The 23,831-nt window shown below is 40.1% G+C and overlaps 1 protein-coding gene across 1 annotated transcript in view; it reads left to right on the forward strand.

The window, feature by feature from the left end:
* ARID4B (AT-rich interaction domain 4B) overlaps positions 1-23,831 on the forward strand; it is a 98,546-nt gene that overhangs the window by 69,318 nt on the left and 5,397 nt on the right. Inside the window, exons 17-21 of the mRNA XM_019548615.1 lie at positions 9,124-9,208; positions 10,071-10,263; positions 14,621-15,835; positions 19,862-19,975; positions 22,316-22,531. Of these exons, the coding sequence (XP_019404160.1) occupies positions 9,124-9,208; positions 10,071-10,263; positions 14,621-15,835; positions 19,862-19,975; positions 22,316-22,531 (1,823 nt within the window). The remainder of the gene's footprint in view (positions 1-9,123; positions 9,209-10,070; positions 10,264-14,620; positions 15,836-19,861; positions 19,976-22,315; positions 22,532-23,831) is intronic.

Below are 23,831 nucleotides of genomic sequence, written 5' to 3' on the forward strand. Positions count from 1 at the left end.
TTGCTATAAAATTTATTCTTCCTGTAACTAGGAGGTATTTGATAAGGAGAACACTTTCAGTTAACTGTTGTGCCTTTTTTGAGGAATGGGAAAGTTGCTGCTGTCAGCAGGTCTTCATCTGATGTTGTTTGGCCTTGGTTATCAGAAGGCCATTGGTCATTTTTGGTGCTTTAATAATTGTCCTATCCTGTAAAATTCCTGTTTAGCTAATAGAATATATAAGGATCCTGTTGCACATGCCCAGTTTGTTAAATTGAGATGCGATATTTGGAAAAGTTGGATTTGGCAGTATTAGAGCAGGTGGGTCTGCGTTTCATGGCTACAAGCAGCACCTGTCATAACTGATATGCTTTCATTTTGGATAGCAGCTAAGAATTTTGGAATTACAGTGGTGTTAAGACATAGAAGTCTTTAACTTGTAAATGCAACTGTATAGTTGATTTTGAGTCAATTTTAGCTTTGAAAAATAGCGGGTTTATGCGGCTTTTCTTAGTAGTTCATTGCCCCAGGAAAGGTTTTCTTTCCTTGCGTGCAGGTTATTGGGGTTTTTTAAATTCATTTCTGATTGTTAGCTAGTTTGTAGCTACAAGAAACAATTAAAAACCTAAGGTCATGTGGTATAGATCTTTGTGGGCTTGGAATCAAGGGCCCTTTTAGTTGTCATTTTTCCCCTAAGTTCCCCCCCCATCTGCTTCATTTACTATAGTATATTACCTTTTCCTTGTACCTACCTCTTCCTTAATAAAGAATTCTTCAACCTGCAGTTTGTTTGGAAGAGCTTCTCTCAAGAGAAACTCTTTTAATGGCCAGTACATTGGTAGTATATATCAGAGTTCTCTTGTCCAATGCATTAATAGTGCTTTTTAATTGACTGTTGGCACATTTGGCATGAGAGTAAAATAGTGTTTTTGAATATTCAGTATTCCACTATACTTTTTTAATTCTTCAAAGCCATCCAGTGATACTAACCATTGTAAAACATAATAATACAGGTAAGTTGACTCAAACTTTAAAACAGAAGTACTGTATTCAACAGCATTTTCTAGCTGCCCTTTGTGTGGGAAGGCAATCACCGTTATTTATTTTATGAATCAGTATAATGGTGCTTCAGAAATGGGTTGCTTTGAACAATAACCTTAATAGGAATCAATTCTCTTCAGTGGTAGAGGATAAGACTGTACGAAGCTTCAGTTGCTGATTTGATTCGGCAGAGTTTTGGCCCAATTCAGTGGCTGACTCTGGATCCAAAACAAATCAAAAGACCCTTTAATCTCTCCAAATTGAATCAGAACCCTCCAAATCAATTTGGAGAGATTCAGAAAGATGACTATTTTTTTTGCCAAGCTGGGGAGCACAGGGGGCCCCCCAGCCTGCTTGGCAGCAGACCCAGAAGCGGAACAGAAGTACTTCTGGGTTTGCCGCTGAGTGCGCTGGGGGGTCCCCTGTGCTCCTGTGGAACGCTCCATCTGCCCCAGCATCTCAGCATTCACAAGTTGCCTGGTACCTTGACGTATGTAGAAAAGACATTTAAAGCTGTGTCTGTGTCTGAATCGCTGATTCTCTGAATCTGCATTGAATCTTCAGTTTCAGATTCAGCTGAATGGGGAGAGTGATCCAAATCAATGAATGGAATCACTGTCCCCGATTTGGGCTGAAGCTGAATCTGAATCGCATACGGCCCATTTTGCACACCTGTAGTAGAGGGACTAGTACAAATACCAGATGTATATTCTCTCATTAGAACAAACTCCTACATAGCTCAGATCCAATATTAACTCGGCATTTCAGAGAGTGGACAATGCAATTACCCTTCTTGCTGTTGGGTTGCCCAGAAAATTTAGGTTTACATCTCATTAGTATCAACTATTTTTCATTTTGGTGTTAGACTGGGTCAGTAAAGCTAATCCCAAGAGACTTGGTGCTCTGTCAGTTTTGAATGCTTAGGACTAGATTCTAACGACATCTGTGATTAGATTGAGAGCTGGTAGTTCAACTGTTCTTTTAAATTCATGCATTGCAGCTGTGAAAACCTAGGTGCATGTATCTGTTCTTTCAGAAAGCAGCAGTGATAAGGAAGAAATTTATTCTGTATTGAATTGGGTTGAAAACAGAGAACGGTGATGGTATTAAATTAGTGAAATCAGTGGCATTGAGATTCTCCTTAATCACAAAATGGCAAATCTGTTACCATGCTGTTTTGAGAGCAGCAAGCATTTGTCAGAGAGGACTTCTCATTAGATGCATCTGGAATTACCTTCCTTGTTTTGCTTAAGAAAATAATTGCAGACCTGTCTGGTCTTGAATTACTGGATTCCCTTGTTTGCAAGATTACTTGCTGAATTATGCAGTTTCCCTGGACCCAAGACTTCAAGCTGCTGCTTACAAAAGCTTATGTTATGAATGTTTGATTTAGTTTTGCACCTTATAGACTAACTATCCTGCGTTCTTTTTAGGGCTTAGCCATGCCAGTTCCTCCTTTTGTAACATTTTCACTTTTTTCTTGACAGCTTTATATAGATGAAATACGTTGAAAAGTGAATTATAAAGCATTTAAAATATCAGGTAATCCTGCAATATGCCCAGAATGTCCCAAGTAGCAAGTGACAAAGGGTGTATTTGGCATAAATTATAAATTAACTATCTTTCCATTGTAGGTTATTCAGACTCTCGCAGGCTGGCTGCCTTATGGTGCGAAATCGCAAAATACATAGCACTTATGTCACAGTTATTCAAAAATGATACGCTATGTCTTTTTCTTTTGGAAATCTGGATAGGGGAAATAATGGTTACTATTTAAATGACTGTCAAGCACTACAGCTATAGTTTTTCATGCTTTGGAATAGCACACTAGCACAAACCATATTTAAAATATTCAGATTTGAGGTGCTCTAAGAGAAAAGTTAAACTGTTCTGAGAGAGACCTGCCTGTGGCACTGCATGAGACCTTCGTCTTTGTTTAATATTTCAGGATTTACTTGATTTACTTATCAATCTCTTGCAGCTTTTAGTACTCCTAATATGAGAGCTCCTCTAAGTAAACTGTGCATGCCTATCAGTCAGGGGTATTGACTAAACTGATATTGAGGTGTGTCTGTTTTATTCACGTTATACAGACACATCCAGGGCATGAAAAATCCACCTGCCCAGCAGGAGCAGGACTCTTTGTTAGGTGAGTGCCATCGACTTCTGCAGAGATTGAGCTGTGATTTAACAACAAAAAAGCCTTAATATTTCTAATATCGATGACTGTGAATCTTCCAAACATGAACTGAATGTAGTGATGTTTTCCTAAGCCTGTAGGGAGACAGTTCTACTGCTGAAATCACTACTTCAATGGGGAGAGAAGTTCAATTGTTGGTGTTGTGGCGACACCAAAGGATGCCTGGTCTTTTGGGCTAGAAAGCACAAGGCATGAGACCAACCATGTCAGCAACAAGTGTTTGGGCTTTATTGACATCGCATGCCCCCCTCGCCCAGGAAAGGGTCTGTTTCTCCTGCGAGCACGTGTACTCACAGAACCTTTTCCCCGTGTGTAAAGAAGGGCTCTGCATGTGTCAACCTCATGAGGTCATGTTGACACAAGAGTGAATAGAAATCATTTTGCTTAGGTAGCTGGCAGTGGACGCAACTTTGCTGGACCCCAAACTGGCAAGGACTCCTTGTCTACAACTTCTATTTTTCTTTTGGGGTCCATAAGGAAAAACTGTGTTTCTGAGCATTTAGTCAAAAGGGGAGCAGTTTAAATGGATTAGTTTTGGGTAAAGAGTTGTCAGGCACAAGTGGGTGAAGGGCAATGCAGCATGAATTGATGCATCTGGAGGAATGGGACACTGATGTGTAATGGGGAGCACTAACTGAGGGAATTTCAGAGATCAGTCATTAAGTAACTATGATTTTCAGGCCCAGCCAGAAGGAGGAAAGAGGGGAAATCAGGCAGAGTGCAAATATAAAATGGTGGGAGCAGGGGGAAAACCATGATACTGCTGTTGGTTTGGTTAGATTATTTGTCTTATGTCTTCAGTGCTTTTCCGATGTTGCTTTTTCATGTAACTAATTCCCTTTTTATGCCATTGTGTTACTATAGAAAAGTGTAGAGTAAGAATCAAATTGTTTAATAGGGCCCTAGCCTGAACCAATTAAAAATTGTTGGCCCAGAGTAATTAGGAGAAATTTTTTCCCAAAGGAGATTAGCAGCCACTGAACTGAGTGCATCCTCAGATGCATATTAATATTTCAAAGAATGTCAAGGTGTGCAGATCGAGTTTAAATATGCACACATCTGGTGCAATGTTCTTTTTGATTTGCATAGACAAGCAGCCAGTTATAAAGCAGAAGGAAAATGGCAGGAATCTTCAAAAACTTTCTGATTTGGAATAAACCATTTCCAAATATAGGATATTCTTTTTAAACAAATAGAGTGCTTGTTTCAGAGCAGTTTCCCAAGGTGCCCTTAAAAAGATGATCTAATCAGATGGCAAAAATACATATTTCCTGGATGCTTCCCTTTAGTGCAGGCAACTGATCTCTTTCATAAGAGGTGAAACTGCTTGTTCTTTCTTTCTCTGATCATCTCTGCTGGCTAAGACAGTTGAGAAAAATTTCTTCATGTGGGCAATATAAACACTACGCTGAAAGGTTTTTCTGACACTTTTTAGGTTATATTGGTTTGCCACGGTCAATTGTCTTTCTTAGATGGGTTGATAACATGGTATCCTTGCTAGTTATGTGAAGATTAAAGGCCCCAGGGAAGGGGAAAGATATCTTTCCTGCCTTGTCTTTGGAGCCTTTCTAGGCCTGGGGTACCTTTGCTGTATTGTAAACCCCAGCTGTTTCTGAAGTTTTGGTCTTTACGCTCCTGTTTTCGTCATGTGGTCTATACTAGCAGCACAGCAGTATGGATGAGTGCTGAAGGATCAACAAGAAACGCCTCTAGAACAGTGAGGATGGATACAAAGCATTCAAAAACCTTTTAGTGCTCATTTGTCTTACCTGCCTTTCATTCAAAAACACTCTTTCTGGTGTCATTCAACCAGAATACTACAGAAACTTCAGTCCTTCTTGGCCAAGCTTGCATTCTTCATTTTGATGAGAATAAAGGGAGACTCTTCCATCATAGATTTCTCCCTAAAGTATTTCCAGTGTCATGTGAAATGTACCTTCTCCCTCCCTCCTTTCACCATTGTGTACCAAGGTATTTTATAAAAACACTAGTCTTGCTTTCTTCTGGCCATAGGGCCAAAAAACCCTGTCTCCAAGCAATATGCCTTTCGATAATACAATGTACAGAAAATTGTGATAGTTATGATAGATTGCCACAGTGGGCAATTTAGATTAATTATTCCACTGAAATCATGCTGGCATTTGAAGTGTGTTCCCTCCATCTCCTCTAGAAGTTAGTTTGCTTGTTGTGAGTCTTGTAGTTTTGTAGTTGCACAAAATCTTTTACTTAACATCTCCATTGCTGACCTGTCATTGCTTCAAAATTCCCTGAAGAGTGAAGATTTGTATAGAAAATCCTACACTGAAACAAAAGTAAATTTGCCAAGACCTGAGATATTCCTGTTGAGTCACTTCCTGCACATACCTGTTTTCAAATGCCTGCTATTATCTGATCATACTCCAGTAGAACAGAGGGACTGTATTGTTCACTCATGTGAACAGAAGGAGCTAATAAATAGCAAATTTGATTTTTTTTTTAAAAATGTTTATTATTATTTTTTGTAATGCTCATGTCTGTGAGGTGCAGCACTGATTAATTTATGAAGAACGTACATTTTAAGGTGATAACCCACCTGTGTGAATTGCACTTGTTTCGTTGAAATTAAGACTTTCTTACTAAAATTGCATGTTTCTTTTATTCTAAAACTGAAAATTTTTTTCCTTTCACATTCTCAACTCTTGTTCTTTTCTTAAGTGAACAAATTCTTTAACGTCTGATTAATTATAACATGGAAAAGATTCAGCTTTATCATTTTGCCCTTTGGAGTTACAGCATTTTTAAAGTTTAAGACCCTCTGTAGATTCTCAGATGTCCTTTTGGATTGTCTCCTAAATTCTTCCCTTTCTGTTAAAGATTTAAGCAAGTTCATAAATTTGGAATGTGCATTATTAAAAGTAATGTAGAAGGTAACATTTTTCACTGATAATAAGTTCGGAGGTTGATCTTTTTAAGCCACCTCGGAGATTTGGCTTTGCTGTTCCCTTTTTGAGAGGACAGGAAATTGAGTGTCCATGTATCCTAAATGACTGAAAATAGCCCAAATGTCTAAACAAAGCTGTTGCTATCACTTACCAAGAATCATCAGGTCCTTCGCATTTGAAGCTCAATATTCTGCTGTGGCAGATTCTACAGTATCTGAGATGTAGTGTCATGTGAGGACTGCAAGACTGTCAAAGGATGAAGTGGTAACTTTAGGATTTGAATGCAGCTAGCTTGAAACAGCGTTTCCTGACCTTTTCTAGCCCAAGGCACACTTACATTAATAACATTTTTGTGCGGCACGCCTGTTAAGGTATTCCCCATCCTCATACCTATTGTAGCTCATTGTCCTGGCAAAATTCCACGGCATATCTGTTCATTTCTGACGGAACACTTTTGTGCTGCTGCACACTGGTTGGGAAACACTGACGTAAAAGGTATTTTCAATCATTTGAGGCATGTGCAGTATTTAGACTTGGGTAGTGTGTGTGTGTGTAAGATTATGCTGAAAGCAGGTAGAATCAATGAAATAAGTCTTCCGGCAGCATATAGTTCTGTGATCAATACTTGAAAGGAAAGTTTTAGAACAATTAGTTTTCACTGTGAATATGTTCAATTCTAGTGTAAGATCCATTTGGGATTTGTTTGCTTTCATCTTGTTAATGTGAGCTTAATTTGAAGAACCATTATTTTAAACCAGAGCAATAACAAATTTGCTATTAGCAAGTGTATCACTGACTTATTTAGAAATCATTTAATTGCAGTCATATCCATGATAGTATGATTATGCACAGTATATTAAGGTCTGCAAAGGGAGAAAACTCAAAATTTCTGTATGTTTCTTTAGCAAACGAATGCCCTCATGTTATTACAGAGAAAATCAATTTTGGGTGTCTGTGTGTTCCAGGAACTATTGTCAGGCTAAAGCACCATTCTCCTTTTTTCTTTCTTTCTTTTTTTGGGATGTCATTGTTTTTATTCATGTGGGGGATATGCATGAACAAAGCACAGTATTTAGCCTCTGGCATGCTGTGGGGCTAGGTAGTATGTGCATGGAGAAAGAGATTCTTATACCTTTGTGAGTGGTAGTTGGGAGAGTTGGGGCTAAAATTAGTGGGGGAGAGTTTGTTTGTGGGGCTGTGGGTAGGGAGGTGGTGGTTGTGGGGGGGGAGGGAAGTTGGAGTTCTTTGTTTTGGAGTGTTGTTTGGGGAATCCTGTCTGTGGGCTACTTGCTTATTGTAAGCTGCTCTGAGCCTTTGAGATAGGGTCAGATATGCATTTAATATATAAATTGAGAAATCTTGATATACGTTATAAGTGAAAACGAGTTGGAAGTTCTGATTTAGTACCTTAAAAGATACTGGTCAGTATTACAGAATTACTGTAGTTAGATGTATTTTGTCAGTCATTGTTAAGAATAGGCTGGGAATCTAATAACAGAGGCATGTCAAAATAAAGGTGTGAAATCAGATCTGTGTGGGAAAGCCTACATGGCTTTGAGTGCAGTACATCTAGCTCTGATGGTTGTTTGCATTTTCTCTTCTTACATCATCATTAGTCACAATTCACACTTATACTATCTTTCTCTCTCTTTAATTAATGCATTTCTTATGCAGGTACCTCTCGTGTACACATCTTAGGCAAAGGGATTATTTATAAATCTGCTTCACTGAGCATGTCTACACATGCACTTACACCGGCTTAAATTTACTGTGCAGTTATCGGGAATAGGCTGGAGTCTCCATGTGCAGGCATTAAAGTGCATTAACTCTGTGGATTGACTTGGAACTAAAGTTCCAAGTCAGTCCATACACAGTGTTACTGCACAGTAAGTCATCTGTCTACATGCGAGTTATTGCGCAGTAAATAATCAGACATAAATTTGATACCTGCATGATGCAGATATCAAATTTATGCTCAAGTCAGTGTAAGTTGCCATACTTGCTGCACAGCACAGGCATGCACATATAGACACGTGCCCATACTGCACAGTAATTTTGGTTACTGTGCAGTAAATGCGCACATGTAGATATGCCCACTGAGTCTTAATTTGTCTCACTGTTAGGTTTTTTTAAGTGTTGTTAGTTTTCTTTTTTGAGCACAGTTCCACAGCAAATGCTCTAAATGAAAAGTATATACATCTTGCATTTTGAATATCCTATATGTCTCATTTAGAGCATTTGCTGTGGAGCTGTGCTCAAAACAGAAAACTAACAACACAAAAAAACCCCTAACAGTGAGTCATATTAAGATATTTATTTCTCATTTAGAGCATATATATAGAGAGAGAGATAGAGATATATAGATATATAGATATCAATTTCATTTATCATGTATTTTGAATGTCATGTGCCCAACTGAGGTGCTGGGATAGTTGTAAAATGTTGGTGCTGTTTACTGGACATTTAACTGCTCACACCTTTTCTGATCTAAACTAAATAATTTATAATGCAAGAGGGGCACCAGGAGAGCTTTATAGGCTATTACCGGCTTCATAGAAAATCAGCCTAAAGGGAGTCTTCTCTTTATCAAGCAGTCAGGTTTCATATAATTATTTTTTGTTAGTAAAACTATTCAGAACACAGGCTGAATTCACCTTATAAGTGTGAATGGAAGTATGGGACTCAGATCTGTTTTCCTATGAGTGTGCGAGTTTTCCTTTGTGGTTTTATGCAAATTGTATGCATGGAAGGAAAGGAGAGTGTTGATTTCAAGTCTGCTACCAAAACATGAGGAAGATTTTGCCCTAAGGAAGTAGATATCTGAGATTTTGCTATACTGTAGATTATGACAATGTATTAATCGCCTATAAACAGTTTCTTTTTCATATGGGTACTTTCTTTCCTCTTTGGAATTTTTTAATGATACCTTGAATGTTTACTTAAAATGTGCATTTGTTTAACAGTATTTGCTTTCACATTTAGATATGATGAATGGATAAAGGCAGACAAGATAGTGAGACCTGCTGATAAAAATGTGCCAAAAATCAAGCATCGAAAGAAAATAAAGGTAGATTTTTTTCCTTTCAGATTAATTTGCTGCTATATTTATTTTATATGGCCTGGGTTTTATTGTTTTTCCTTGTAAATACACTTGCAGATGCATGACTAAGTTGGTTTCTGCTCATCTTTTTAGAAGTATACTGTATTTTTAAGCATGGCTTTTGTACTTTCATTTTAAGAGAAAGTTCTTGTCCTTCATTGTTTCTTCTGTGCTAAGGGTGGTGCATGAATAGGAAGTAAATCAAACAGTACAGTTTCATCATTAGTAGTGGTAGAACAATTCTAGGAAACACTATTTTTGAGCTCCCTCTGCTGGATTTGAAGAACAGACCTTTGTCAGAAACACAGAAATGTCCTGTATTGTATTTTCAACTTTTTGCCATCTCTGGTGTCTTTTTAGGTCCTTTGGATGGGAGGATATAAAGTAAACTTTTTTTTTTCTTTCCACATACAGATACTACTAGTTCCCGTGTTCAGAGGAATGCAGCACTGTGGATATTTCTGCACTCCTCTGAACACAGGGTCTAGTAGTATCACATGCCTGTGGTAGAGGCTGACTTCACATTGCCTCTTTCCCTTCCACATCAGTAGAATATATGTAGGTACCTTCTAATCCCAGTGTCATTTACAGGGTTTAGTATAGGTTAGCTCTTGGAATGCAAACAACATTCCCCTTTGGATTATAGTTGCATTTTTTGTACAAATGTTTGGGAACAGGGTAAATACAGCAGTTGTATACCTTGTAGAAGAACAACGTAATATCTTCTATTTGTAGGTTTTATGTTCAAATGACTGTCAACATTGTTAATTGTATTTCATATTAAATCGTTAAGATTAGAAACTTAATGCTTTTTTCCTCCGTAACCTAGAATAAAATTGACAAAGATAAGGAAGAGAAATATTCTCCTAAAAACTGTAAGTTGCGACGCATGTCAAAACCACCCTTTCACACCAGCACATCACCTGAGACTGGGTCCAAACTTGATAGTAACGAAGCCAAAAATTCTGAACAAGCTCCAGTTAAATCAATAGAAATTACTTCTATCCTTAATGGGCTGCAAGGTATTGTACATACTTTCTAATTCACTCATTTTATCAGCGTCAACAAGTGACAAGTTCAAAGCATCTGAAGCCAAACTTAAGTTGAGACTTATTTAAAAAAAAAAAAAAAAAGTAAACTTACAGACATTAGGATGTTGTTGTTATTACTACTACAACTACTTGAGTCCGCTTTGTGCACGTGTCTGTTTTATTTATGAATGTTTTATATACATTTAACACCTAAATAATTTGAAAGACAATTAGCAGGATTTTGATATTGCAAGTATCAAGATAATGAAATCTGATTTTGAGAAATGTTTTTTATTTATAAAGTATAAACCCCTTTTTCTGTGTCTTCACATCTGTTTAACTAAAGTGTCAGGATTCTTTGAGAATTGCATATCCCAGTCCTTCTTTTAAGGTGTTGAGAGCTTCTGTTATGCATTTTGACAGTATCTAAGACTACTTTCAACTGAAAAATAAGGGGAAGATGTAACATTTTTCATACTTCAGTAGAGAAAACAATAAAACATAACACTAAAAATAAGCAACCCCTCTCTCACCAAACTTTTTAGTCCTTCTTAATATAAAGAAAGTCGTGCTTCTCTGTGCACCACTAATCTGGTAGCCCACCAGGGCAATCCAAATAAAGCCAAGACCCTGAAATTCACAACCTTGAGAACAGAAGATACAGAAAGGTTTGTTTGGGGGTTTTTTAAAATATTTTTAAAACAAAATACTAGGTAACAAGGACTTTTCCTCAGGTGAAAGATTGATAGACACATTTTCCAGGTACTGAGGGATTAATAGTCCTCTCCTGGCTACTGTGGAAAAATACAACGTAGCTTCACTGTTGTTGGATTTCTTTTCTCTGCTGCAACTGCCACAAAAGCAGAAAGCATTTTTTAATGTGCCCTGTGACTATTCCTCTGATTTTGAAATGACCTTGGGGCATTAATAGGTACACCAGAATGCAGATCTGTGCCAATGCCTAATTGTCTCTTAGTCACTTTTTAGAAAATGAAGAACCATTTCGTTTTGACTTCTGTTTCACTGTTTTGAAGGGACAGTGTTTTGTTTTATCATTTCGTTTTGAAGCACTGTTCCATTTTGCTCCATCAAAACTGTTTCGACAGATTTCGACGTTTTGCCAATAGGCTATAGTGGGGAATCATGAAAATGCCTATAACTTTGTTGTTTCTTGCTTGATTCGGGTGAAAATTGCAGGGATAGTAGCCCCTTCTGAGGGCATGAATCTTGCCAAGTTTCAAGGAGATAGGTGTAGGGGTTTCTGGGAAAGTGCACCTCAAACTGCAAAAAGCAAAACGCATGTCACTTGCTGGCAGCAGCAGCCTCCTGTCATCCTGCTTGCAGATCTGGGGCGGATGCTCCCAGGGGTGCTCAACGTGGGCCTGTGCTCCCAGGGGTACAGGCCCCCGGATCTGTGCTCAGGATGACAGGAGGTTGCTGCTGCCCCTGGGCTTGCACCCAGCACCAGGAAGACTGGTGTTGCTGCTGCCCCGAGACAGCAGCGGTAGTCTCCTGTCATCCTGTGCACAGATCTGGAGACCTGCATCCCCAGGAGGAGTCCAGCAGTGCTGGGGGGCAAGTTGAGCTCCGTGGGGCTGGTGGAGCTGTTCAGAGCACAGCCCTGGCGCTCCCCACCTCCCGCTGCTGGGCTGCACTGAGTGGCTCTGCCAGCCCCATGGAGCTCAGCCTGGCAGTGGGAGGCAGGGAGAGAGCCAGTGGCGGAGCCACTCAAAGTGTAGCTGTGGCCAGTGGCTCTCTCCTGCCTCTCACCACCAGGCTCAGCTCAGTGGGGTGGCCGGAGCCATTTGGAGCGCAGCCCTAGTGGCAGGAGGCAGGGGAGAGCCAGGGCTGTGCTCCAGCTGGCTCCACCAGCCCCACGAAGTTGATCCTGGTAGCGGGAGACAGGGGAGAGCCACTGGCCAGGGCTGCACTTGGAGCAGCTCCACCGCTGGCTCTCCTGCTGCTGGGCTGAGCTCTGTAGGGCTGTTGGAGCCACTCAGAGTGCAGCTCTGGCTCTCCCTCGCTTCCTGCCACAGGGGTCCTTTGAAACTCAAAATGTTTAGAGTGCCCTCATCTCATTTCACAGCTGTTTCGAAGCCTTTTGTTTCATTTCAATTTTGCTGTTTTGAGCTTGAAATGTGTCGAAACAACTTTGAAATGAAACACTCATTGAAATTTTGCACAGCCCTACTGCCTTCCATTAGTTTCCTTTATTCTGGCTTTTTCACTTTGAACTCAACTGAAATAAAGCTTGTTTCTAATAAAGTGCAATGCATGTTCTACTTGGTATCTTTATTGCTATTTAATATTTAACCAAAATATTCATGCTTTCTTCCCTGTCTCTATTGCTACCATATTTTTCTCTTATTAATCACCATCAGTCTATTGCTAGTAACTCTCATCCTGTTTTCCTGTACTGACTGTGACATTCATGACCCCCTTCTCTCTTGGCTCCCTCAGTGTCTGCTTTTCAGTCATCACATCAGATTCAAACTCTTTATTTCTTTCTTCAAATGTATATGTACACTTGCCTTAGCTGCTTGTTTGCTTAATTCTTTCAGGTCCCTACGTCCTGAAAGCAGTCCTGCTCCCATGAAATGTAATTAAACTTATTATTTCCAGCAGGAGAGAGGCATTTGATGCTTGTGTCCTTCATAGTCCTTTTTTCTCTTGCTCTCTCCATCTCTTTCTTTGTCCTACTTCTAAATTTTGCATTTTTTGTTACACTTGGAAGTTGGATACTTCTTGTTTCAAGTTCCTCTCTTTCCCTTCCTGAAGCTTACTTTCTTCTTTGTTAAAATTTTTCAAGATTAGTCACTTCTCTAGTGAGCCCCTCGCATTATCCTTTTCCATGTGCTGTTGTCCTTCTCTGATCTTGCTGCTGTTTAGACTGCCAGGCCTGATTAGACAAGAAGCTATCTTAATACATGGTTAGTGAAGCATTGCCAGTATTGTAAATCTAAGCTGGGGTGATACAGGCAGCATCAGCAGAACTAGTAGCCAGGGTTGCTGCCCCAGGTATCCAGCTGTCTTAGACATAAGCAATATTAAAACGTGTGCTAGTGTCAATCTTCAAATCCACCAAACTTGCCCCTTCCAGCTTTAACAAAACTGACTTGGAGTCATTTGAAGCAGTGTTGCGTACTTCTATATATCGAACCAAAAAAAGTGCCCAAAAGACTTAAAAACTTGACAGTGGCCATTTACTATTTTGCAAATTCAGACATACAGTATGGTCATAAGACTGATTTCAGCCACAAGTTAATAGGCATCGTCTTAGAAATGAAGATGAAATCCTGGTCCCATTTGAAGTTGGTGAGATTTTTCCATTGACTTCAATGAGGTCTTGATTTTTATCCTTTATTTGTAAATATAACATTTCATGAACTTTTGAACTGAGGCTAATTTAATTATTTTTAACTACAACCATTGAGCTGAATTAAGATGGCTTTTGTGAAACTTGCTATGCATAGACAGCATGAGAATGCAGACAGGCATTTTAAAGTTTTTATATCTGAGTTGCAGATAGTGATCCTGAATTGATGGTATCAGCAGTGTTCAAAGATGATAAGCTTACCTTAGATTTATGGGTCTCCTTCATTTGGCAAAAAACATTGTAGTGTTTCCTTCCTATAGTTCTGTATTTTGAGCTTTGATGGCAGGCCAGAATTTTGTTGTAAATTGTAACTTCTAGATGATGTGAAACATCTGATGCCTTGAAGTCTAATATTAAATGTTTCTTCTGCCACATTCATTTGCGTTGTACAAAAGATGAATATGCATATGCAGTAATATGGCAGTTATATTTAGACTTGATTGTGCTACTGCATGTTTTCTCTGCTGCTCCAAATATTTTTGGAAATCACTTAGAGAAGTTTCTTGAAGATGCTTTATTACAGTGGGGGCCAACATTTTTGTCAAGCATGCCACAAATTAGCTCTGTGCCCTTCCTGATCATCTTCCCCTTCCCAGCCTGCTCTGCTTTGTGCTCCCAGCCCTGTGCTTCTTGCTTAATCTGATGCTCAACTTCATATTTCCTTCCTTGTGTTCCCTGTCTGATCTGCCACTTTTCTCTGTTGTCCCTCCCCAGTCTGATCATGCCATACAGAGGCTGCCTATGCCACTTGGGGTGCAGGTTGGCCACTCCTGTTTAGTTTATAAAGCCCATATAATAAACCAGCATTTCTGCTAATCCAGTTAGTACAACTTTTTATTTTTGGTAAAATCTTAGTTTATTAATCGTTTTTTATTATTATTTCCATTCTCTTTGTGGGCCTATGAAAACCTAGGATTTTAGTAGCAGACTCTTGACTTTGTTTGCATATATTTACTTATTTTTTTTAAATAGCTTCTGAGAGTTCTGCTGATGATAGTGAGCAGGAAGATGACCAAAGTGCCCAGAATGTACATAAAGATGGCAAGGCAGAATCTCAAGATGAGACTGTGAGCCAGGACAAAAATGAACTCTCTCCTAAAGAAGAGCAAAGCGGCTCATCCCTCCCAGAAGAAGCAAAAGTCCTTGCAGATGTAGCACTGTCCAAAACAGCATCTAAATCACCAGAAAGACTGCGAAAAGAGCTGGAAGAATTATCTGATGATACAGATTATGATGGAGAAGATGAAGGCACAAAGAAGAGAAAGGAGGGCAAAAAGGAGATGGTAGATAAAACAACAAAGTCACAGACAAAACGTGGCAAGCGAAGGTATTGTGTCCCAGAGGAATGTCTAAAGACTGGGTCACCTAATAGAAAAGATGAAAAGTCTAAAAGCAAAGACTCCCTTGGTTTAGAAAATAGTAGCAACAGTTCCTCAGATGAAGAAGAGGAGGACAAATCTAAACTAAAAGTCACTCCAACTAAAAAATACAATGGGTTAGAGGAGAAAAGGAAGTCTTTACGGACAAGTGGTTTTTACTCAGGGTTTTCTGAAGTAGCAGAGAAAAGAATAAAACTTCTAAATAACTCAGATGAAAGACTTCAGAACACCAGGGCAAAGGACCGAAAAGATGTGTGGTCAAGTATTCAGGGACAGTGGCCTAAGAAAACCTTAAAGGAACTTTTTTCAGACTCTGACACGGAAGCTGCAGCCTCACCCCCACATGCTTCCCCTGAGGAGGCTGCAGCGGAAGAGCAACTGCAGACTCTGACGGAAGAAGATGCTTCTTTGCCCAGCTCTGAGCTTGAAAAACCTTTACCAGCTAACATTGACCTTAAACCAGCTGAGGAGAAACCACCTGAGATGGGTGACAAGAAGGTTGATTTTCCAAGCAGTGGTAGTAATTCAGTGCTAAATACTCCTCCTACAACACCCGAATCGCCGTCATCTGTAACTGTAACAGAATCCAACAGACACCAATCCAGTGTAACAGTCTCTGAGACATTGGCACCAAATCAAGAAGAGATCCGAAGCATCAAGAGTGAAACTGATAGCACGATAGAGGTGGATAGTGTGGCTGGGGAGCTTCAGGACCTTCAGTCTGAAGGAAATATTTCTCCAACAGGTTTTGATGCCAGTGTCAGCTCCAGCAGTAGTAATCAGCCAGAACCAGAGCATGCTGAAAAAGGTGAGGAGGAAAACCCAAACAGACTGTCATGGCTTAATACTGCCAACGTGTTTTTGTTCAGTTCTTACTCCATTATTTGAAGATTAATTTGATGTTCTTAGTGGAAACAGTAGCCTACTGTACCCTTTAAAATATATGGAAATAGTGCAGTAATAAGGTCTGTAATCAATATGCAAGTAGATGATGATCCTCCTGGAAGTATTTCTTTTCTTTTGTTAAGAAATCTAATATTTTAAATGTAAAATAAGGCTTATTATAGAGATGGTGTCAGAAGTCCATACAACGCGTGGAGTGTAGTATAGTAAGTGTCTGTGTCACATTTTAAAATAGTACATTTTTTTTAATCCAAATACAGTTTCTCAATGTTCTTGTTTACTGCATGTTGAAAGCTTGTTTTCTTAGGCAGCAATCTCAAGCTAGTTTTCAAGATCTGGGTAAATTGTGAATTTTGTAAAGGAATCTGCATCTCATACACACTTAGTCAACATACTGCAGCATCATTTATTGTGTTTATGACTTAAAGCAGTCCAGTTTTGACCCCAGTTGTTGTTAGAATAAATTTTCAAGCGTTTCTTGTAGGCTTTAACTTTTAGAATTCAAAGGCCTCTGTGGAAGTAATTCAAAATTCAGAACTCTTTTAAGTGTTGAAAATAGGGAAAGAGCTTACAGTCTGGATTTTTTTTTTTAATTGGCAACTCAAAAATGAGTTTTTTCACTTTTTCAGATACTGCATCTCTGCAGTCTGAAAGTCCCTACTTAGGACCAACTGTAGATGAGAAAAAGGCCCATCCTGCCAACATTTGTGCATATGAATTTAGTGACACTACCTTGAAGTGCAAGTGTTTGCAAAATTGTGCCCCAGCCCTATCTTGTGGAATCCATTGGCCTACATTGTTCCCCATTGATAAAATGCAAGATGCCCATGCTGGAAAAAATATTAAGCACACAGGGCATATCTACACAAGACATTTACTACAGAGGTAGTTGGTTCAGGTGCAACTGTATTTAATCCTCCTAAATCCTTTTTTATTTTACATGGCTGCCTTTAAATGTCAGTTGCATAGAAATTGGCATTTAAAGGTTGTATGTTTTTTTATAAAAATCAATAATTTTGCAGTTAAATTATGTTACATTTTCTCCATACACAATGGTAACTATTGTAACCATGTTAATATGCCTAAAAATAGTAATCCAAAGGAAAAAAATATATTCAGTTGTTACTCCATTATTTGAAGATTAATTTGATGTTTTTAGTGGAAACAGTAGCCTACTGTACCCTTTAAAATGTATGGACTTTACTCACAGCATGGGTAAAATCCCTGCTGCCAAATGCCGCCAAGGGCTCTCTGCCCAGATGTGTGAACGGGATCCTGAAATAAGTTTAGTGACTTGTTCATCTTAGCACTTTGCTATCTTTGGGAGCAAAGCGGCTAACAGAAAGTTTGCTCATTTAGAATATCCTAAAGATGTAGTATGGATGTTAGTTCTGTTCTCAATACACTTCTTACAAGAGAACAAATAAAATACTCTTTTTAAAGAGGGGGAAAAAACAAAAAAATTAATTGATATTTTTGAGCCAGTGATAAGTCTATAATTCCATTTTTTCCAGCTAAAGAGAAGTCAGTTGTAAACTTGTTACCAGCTCCTATGTCTTGTGTAAAAGAAAATGACTACTGTTTGAAAGCATGAAAGATTTCTTCATTTAAGTTATGTTTCGTAATGTTGGTCTCTCAGCACCAATTTTGGATACTCTTTTATAATTTTTGTCAGCATTCTTCCCCATTGGTAAAATGCAAGATGCCTATGCTGGAAAAAATACTAAGCACCCGGGGCACATCTACACAAGATGTTTGCTACTGAGCCGACTAATTATCTGCGCAGTAAAATGTCAGTGTCTATGCATGTGCTGCTATTAGGTCGGAGTAAGCTAATTTATTCCACCACATGATGATATTTGTGCAGTATAGTACTTGACTCTACAGCAACATACATGTAGATGAGGACTGGGCTGGCTGGGGCATGAGGGTGCTTTGGTGTGGGGGCTGCCTGCTGGCTAGCCTCACGCTGGAGTGTCCTCATACCCCAGGCAACCCCCCTGCAGCACATTGAACTGGGTCGGAGCAGTGCCTTGGGCACCCTGCCAATTGGGGCTGCTCTGACCTGGTTCAGCATGCTGCAATTCCAGGTGGACATTCAAACAGCATGCCTGGGAGTAATAAACTCTGGTGCAGTGTGCACCATAGTTTATTGCTTCATATTAATAGCACATGTGGACGTGTCCCCAGTTTCTTAATTTAAATGACTTTGTTATAAGAGTGCATATTGTCTGTAAATCAGGAAGTTACAGAATTTTTAATTATTTTCTTTTCTGACCTTCCCCTTCCAATTCAAGTTTTGCTCTTGAAGCCACAAGTGCCAGCAGAATTTTTTTTTAACTCTAAGCAGAAAGGTGGAGAGAGGAAAAATTACTGGTTTTTAAGAACTTCATTTCCATAGAAAAAATTTCAAGCTGATTTTAATATGTTTTGGTTTTATTTATTTTGTTTTCCCTTCTGACTCTGAGGGTGTGTCCCAGTGAGCATGCACATGTGGTTTGCAGTGCTACAAAGCAGTTTGAGGCACTGCAGACTGCACGCAGCACATATGCACCTGTTCACCATGCTGCTAACTTGCAGTGCAGCAGTTTTTTGTGTTTTTGTGTGTGTTTGTTTGTTTTTAACTGGGAGATCCCTGTGTAAAAACAAAAACAAAAAATGTCACTTAAAAAAAAAAGGTGGTGCAGCACATGTGGCATTGTGTGCTGCCAGAAAAGGAGCCTGGCCAGGCTTTGAGAGGCTGGCTTGGTGCTGCTGCCCTGGGGGGCCTCTAGGACATCAGGTAAGGCTACTGGGGCCAGCACAGGTGCTGGCTTTGGCTTCCCTTACCCAACATGGATCATTTTGCTGCATGCTGGAGCACACATGCAGGGACACGCCCAGAGACAAATAAGAGTGGTACAAATATGTGCTGCTGCTGTTTGTCCCATCGGGAATGTGTGCTCCTGCACATGCATGCTTGTTGGGACCGGTCCTGAATGGTAAATTATCATCTAGGTGCTGCTGTTTGACTATAGTAGTGCAAGTATGCTACTACATCTTGTTCTTGAGATAGTGAGATCTTAACTTTATTGCTGCTTCACCAGCTTTGGGGATTCCTAAATTGGTCTTTTTTTACCCTTTTTTTCCTTTAAAACATAGGTGGAATTTTGTTTTGTTTTTTATTTTTTTTTTATAAATATGCATCCTGATAACATCACTAGTTCTGTTTGTTCCACTTTTCCAAGGCTTGTAAACAACAGCATAACCAGTGGTAGGCAAGGAGGGGCACAGGCCTGGTACTGGCTAAGTAGAAGCAGCAAAACAGAAGCAGGTGGTGCCCAAGACTTGCCAGCTGTGGCATCTGGTAGTGTGGAGCAGGAGGGAAGTGGCTCGGAATCAGCAAGTGGGGGTTTGAAGCACTGGAGCAGGGGAGGGTGAGAACTTGCAGCCAGGTGGTTAGTGCTGCTGTCAGATTTGGCATTTTATATTGTTGCTCAGCATGGCTTTTGGCAGCATCCTCTAGCCCTCCTGTGTGAACCCTCTTGCTGCTAGATTCTGGCCACGTTCTCCAACTCCACGAAGCATAGCCACAGCTGCTTGAGCCCCCCGACCTCTGTTCCTGCTCCCCTGCCAGGTATGCCTCTGCTGCCCTGGGCACCAAATGTACTGTTTACTTCTCTGCTAGTAAAGGTTCTCTTATTAATAACGTCATGAGAGAGGGGTAGAGTTCTTTTCTGAAACTTTCACTTTGAGTGGATCTTGATTGGTTTGTTATCTGAATAAATAGCTTAATTTGCTGTATTTGAATACCAGAAATTTCCTTGGTTTACTTGAAATTTGACTGACTCATCTACTGCTTGTAAATATGTAACCCATAATCATTTTTGTGAGCAAATTTTATCTGCACATCTCACACTTCACATATTTAATGCTTCTTTTTTTATTGTAGTTTGTACAGGCCAGAAAAGACTTAAAGATTCTCAGGGGGGAGGAGGTTCCTCAAAAAAGCAGAAAAGGAGCCACAAAACATCAGTTGTGAACAACAAAAAGAAGAGCAAAACTAGTAAGTACAGCAGCTTCACTCAGATTGGAAGGTACAGGATTGTTGATTCGTGTTTGAATGACAGTGGGAGGGAGGGCATTTATATAACACAAGAATTTGATCATCAGGAAACTTGCACGAGTTGCTGTTGCTGATCCTGATCCTCTAGTTACTAATGCTTTAAACTAATTGAAATCAGGGGAATTGTGAGTACTTGACAGCTCACAAGATTTCTCTCTTTAATAACAAAAGAACAGGGAACTAGTTTGGGGGAGTGGGGTAAAATTTGTACATTTTACGAAGGAGAAGAAAGTGACCTGCACAAACTATGCAAGGTCAGGTTTGACATACAGTAGCGGGGTATTATCATTTGCATAGCACTGTTTTATACCTGGGCCTGTATTCATCATAAATAATTATTTTCTGCATAGTGGAAAAGTTAGCAGGTGCATGCAAATCTGTACATGGTTTCAAAGGAACTGGAAAATGTAAAAACCATCGATGAAATTCTGTGCAAGTAACATGTTTTTATAACTTTTTTCATAAGGACGTACGAAGTAGTTCAAGTAGATATTGCTGTAGAGCAGCGGTCAGCAAAATCTTGTGGCGGCAGGCCGGAATGGACCAGCTGGGGTCCTAGGCGAGCCGGCACTAGAACCTGATTGCTGCTGCTGCTGCTTCTCCCTGCTGCCACTTCTCCTTGCCTCCTGGCTGCGACGCACCACGGGAAAGCTCCCAGACACCTGGCCGCAGTGCGGTGTGGCGCAGCACGGGTAAAGTCCCTGCCGCCGAATGCTGCCAAGGGCCCTCTGCCACTGAAGCCCCAGCTCCACGAGCCAGATCCAGTGGCTCCGTGGGCCATAGGTTGCCGACCCCTGCTGTAGAGCGAGAGGGAACAAGATCAAATTGGTTTAGCAAAGGCCATTCCTTCCAGCCAGCATTCTCTGGAACCAGAACTATGCAGAGAGCAAGTGCACAGCCGTATTGTCTGCTCTGTTTGCTCATGTGGTCAAGAAATGGCAGGGAGAATTCAACAGCTAAAGGTGGTCTAGTAGTGCTAGGGGAACAGTGGTGTTTGCTTGTACCTTGTCTCTTCCTGTGACCTTCTTTCTGTCATCTTTCCAATTTGTTAATTCTGATCCAAGATAACCCCCCTGAAAGAGTTTTAAAGAACAAAATAAATACACAACAAAAATGATGTTCACAGTCCTTATGTTTTCTCCTTCCTTGCTTGTTCTGTCCCTTTTCTCTACCCCTTATCTATGTGGTCTGTGTAGACTAGCACGTATGGGATAGAGCGTTTCTCTTGGTGTTTATCTGTACGGTGTGTCACATAACATGGCTTTGTTCTTGATTGGTCTTTTAGTACTATTGGAATAATTAACAGATGGTATCTGTACAGATCTCTAGAGAATCTCTTGGATTCCTGGCTGTTTTTTATTGTACATGATTCATCTTCAGTTTTATATTAATTTCTATGTTTTATGTATTATCCCTTTTTATAAAGTAAACCAAATGAAGAAAAGAGGAAACAAAATTGGAATTTCTTCACAAGTAGTTACTATTAATATGTTGACCACTTTCTTATTTAAATTGTACAATAGATGCTTCATCTGTATTGTCCTCCAATAGGGGCAACATCTGTACAAATGTAGGTATTTAGTGCATGGCATTTACTGGGCAGTAAAATTCACTCTCTCTGCACAACGTATAGATAGTTATGCAGGAATCTCAGCACAAGTAGTTTGATATGTATTTCTCTCACAAGCACATGCATGTGCAAACCTTCTGCTTCAGGGCATGTCATGAGACTACAAATCAGACCTCTTTGACCACTCTGTACCTACATGCATGATTTTGGTGCCTGTGGGCCCATACAGTAGCAGCTTCTCTGCCCTCAGTGCTAGGGCACATCAATGGATTGGGCACCCATGGAAGGTTTCATACGGTATGGGAAGGACACTGGCTTTTGTTTGTCGCCACTCACTCTGTGATCTCACACTGGGCTTTAGTGATAGAGGGCTAGGTGCTGACCTTTAGCACCATGGATGAATTTTACCCTTCTAGATCAGGGGTCGGCAACCTTTTATCAATGGTGGGCCACATTAAAGGAGCTTGATCCCAAGGTGGGGTGCTGAATGCCACCAGTTTCTCTCCAACTCCACAGGTCAGATAAAAACTTTGTGGGCTGTATGCAGCCCAGGGGCCATTCAGTACTGACCCCTGTTCTAGACTGACTGAAAGAGGTAACACCGTGTTTGTATGTTATCAAGTAATATGTATAAAAGAAACAAGCATTTGAGGAGCTTCTGAGTCGCTTTGGTTTGATGAATTAAATAATTTACGCTTGTGTTTCTTCAGCAAACAGCAGCGACAGTGAAGATCTTTCTGCTGGTGAAAGCATGACCAAACCTCAGCCAGCAAAATCTGTTTCTACTGGAATGAAATCTCACCATACCAAATCACCTGCCAGAACACAATCTCCTGGAAAAGGTGGGAAAAATGGAGAGAAGGAGTCTGATCTCAAGGAACAAAACAGTCGCTTACCTAAAGTTTACAAATGGAGTTTTCAAATGTGTACGTGCTTTCTTTTAAATTACATCTTATTTTCTCTTAAAACAAGCAGTAAGAAATAAGACGGGCATTTTCTGGTTGGGGGGGGAGTGGGGGGGATTCCCTGAAAGCTATGTGTTTTCTTAATTTTTTTCAGATAAAACTAAGTTTCATTGTTTGGTCTGTACTGCGGTCACAGGGCAGAAAGCCACTTGTATATCTTCACATACCCCTTAAGTTTTTACTGAGGGTTTACATTTTTAGCTTTCTGTATAGGGTTTCTAATACTAGTTTGAGTTTCTCCCTTAATATTTTCTTCTTGTGTAACCATTGATATTTTTTTTCTTTTTCCATTCTGTTCATTCAGATGTTTTCCTGATTTCATTTAAGGAAGGGGGCCATTATGGGTGCTTGCAAACAAAAAAAAAACCTGGCGCTTTACTTTAAACTCAGCACATAAATTCATAGATTGTTAGGGGCTAGAAGGGACCTTGCAGATCATTGGGTCCAGCCCTCCTGCTCTAGGCAGGAAGACAACTGGGGTTAGGTGACCCCAGCAAGGTGACTGTTTAGCCTCCTCTTGAAAACCTCCAGAGTAGGTGACTGCAGCACCTCCAGAGAGAGTTTATTCCACAGTCTGGACACCCTAACTGTGAAGGAGCTTTCCCTGGTATTAAAGCTGAAGCAGCCTTCCAGTAGTTTGTATCCATTGGTTCTGTCTTCCTCAGGGGTGCCCTAGTGAACAGTTGTTCACCAAGCTCCTGATGCACTCCTCTGATATATTAGTAAGCTGCTATCAAGTCCCCTCTCAACCTTCTCTTCTTTAGGCTTAAGAGGCCTAGATCCCTCAGCACATCCTTGTGTGGCTTGCCTTGTACATTCGTGCACTCAGCCCTGTACATGCCCAAAAAAGGCAGCGTGTTACTTCAGCCCAGCTCACCCAATGTCTGTAAAGATGGGTGCTTTTGTGGGACTTTTTTGGTGCTTTTATCTAATAGATGATTGAATCATCTTTATCTAAACTGCTAAAAAGCCCTGCTGAAGCACCTGATCTTTACAGACACTGCAGGGCTGGGCTGAAGTAATGCGCTGTTGCTTCTGGTAAAGCATGCTTTTTCTTTTTCTTTTCCTTTTTAATGTCTGCAAGCAACCTCTACAATTAGCTTTTTCTTTCTGTTGTTAAAGGTAGATTTATTTTGCCTTATCCATAATTTGATATTCACTTATAAACCTGTTGTAAGGTCCCCCAAGGGTTTGGGCACAGTACAGCTCTGCTTCATCCTGCCATGCTCCTACCTGCATTGCACCAACACATTTTCTCCTT

Source organism: Crocodylus porosus, unplaced genomic scaffold, assembly GCF_001723895.1.
Source record: "Crocodylus porosus isolate Cpor-Errol unplaced genomic scaffold, CroPor_comp1, whole genome shotgun sequence".
Classification (NCBI taxonomy): domain Eukaryota; kingdom Metazoa; phylum Chordata; order Crocodylia; family Crocodylidae; genus Crocodylus; species Crocodylus porosus.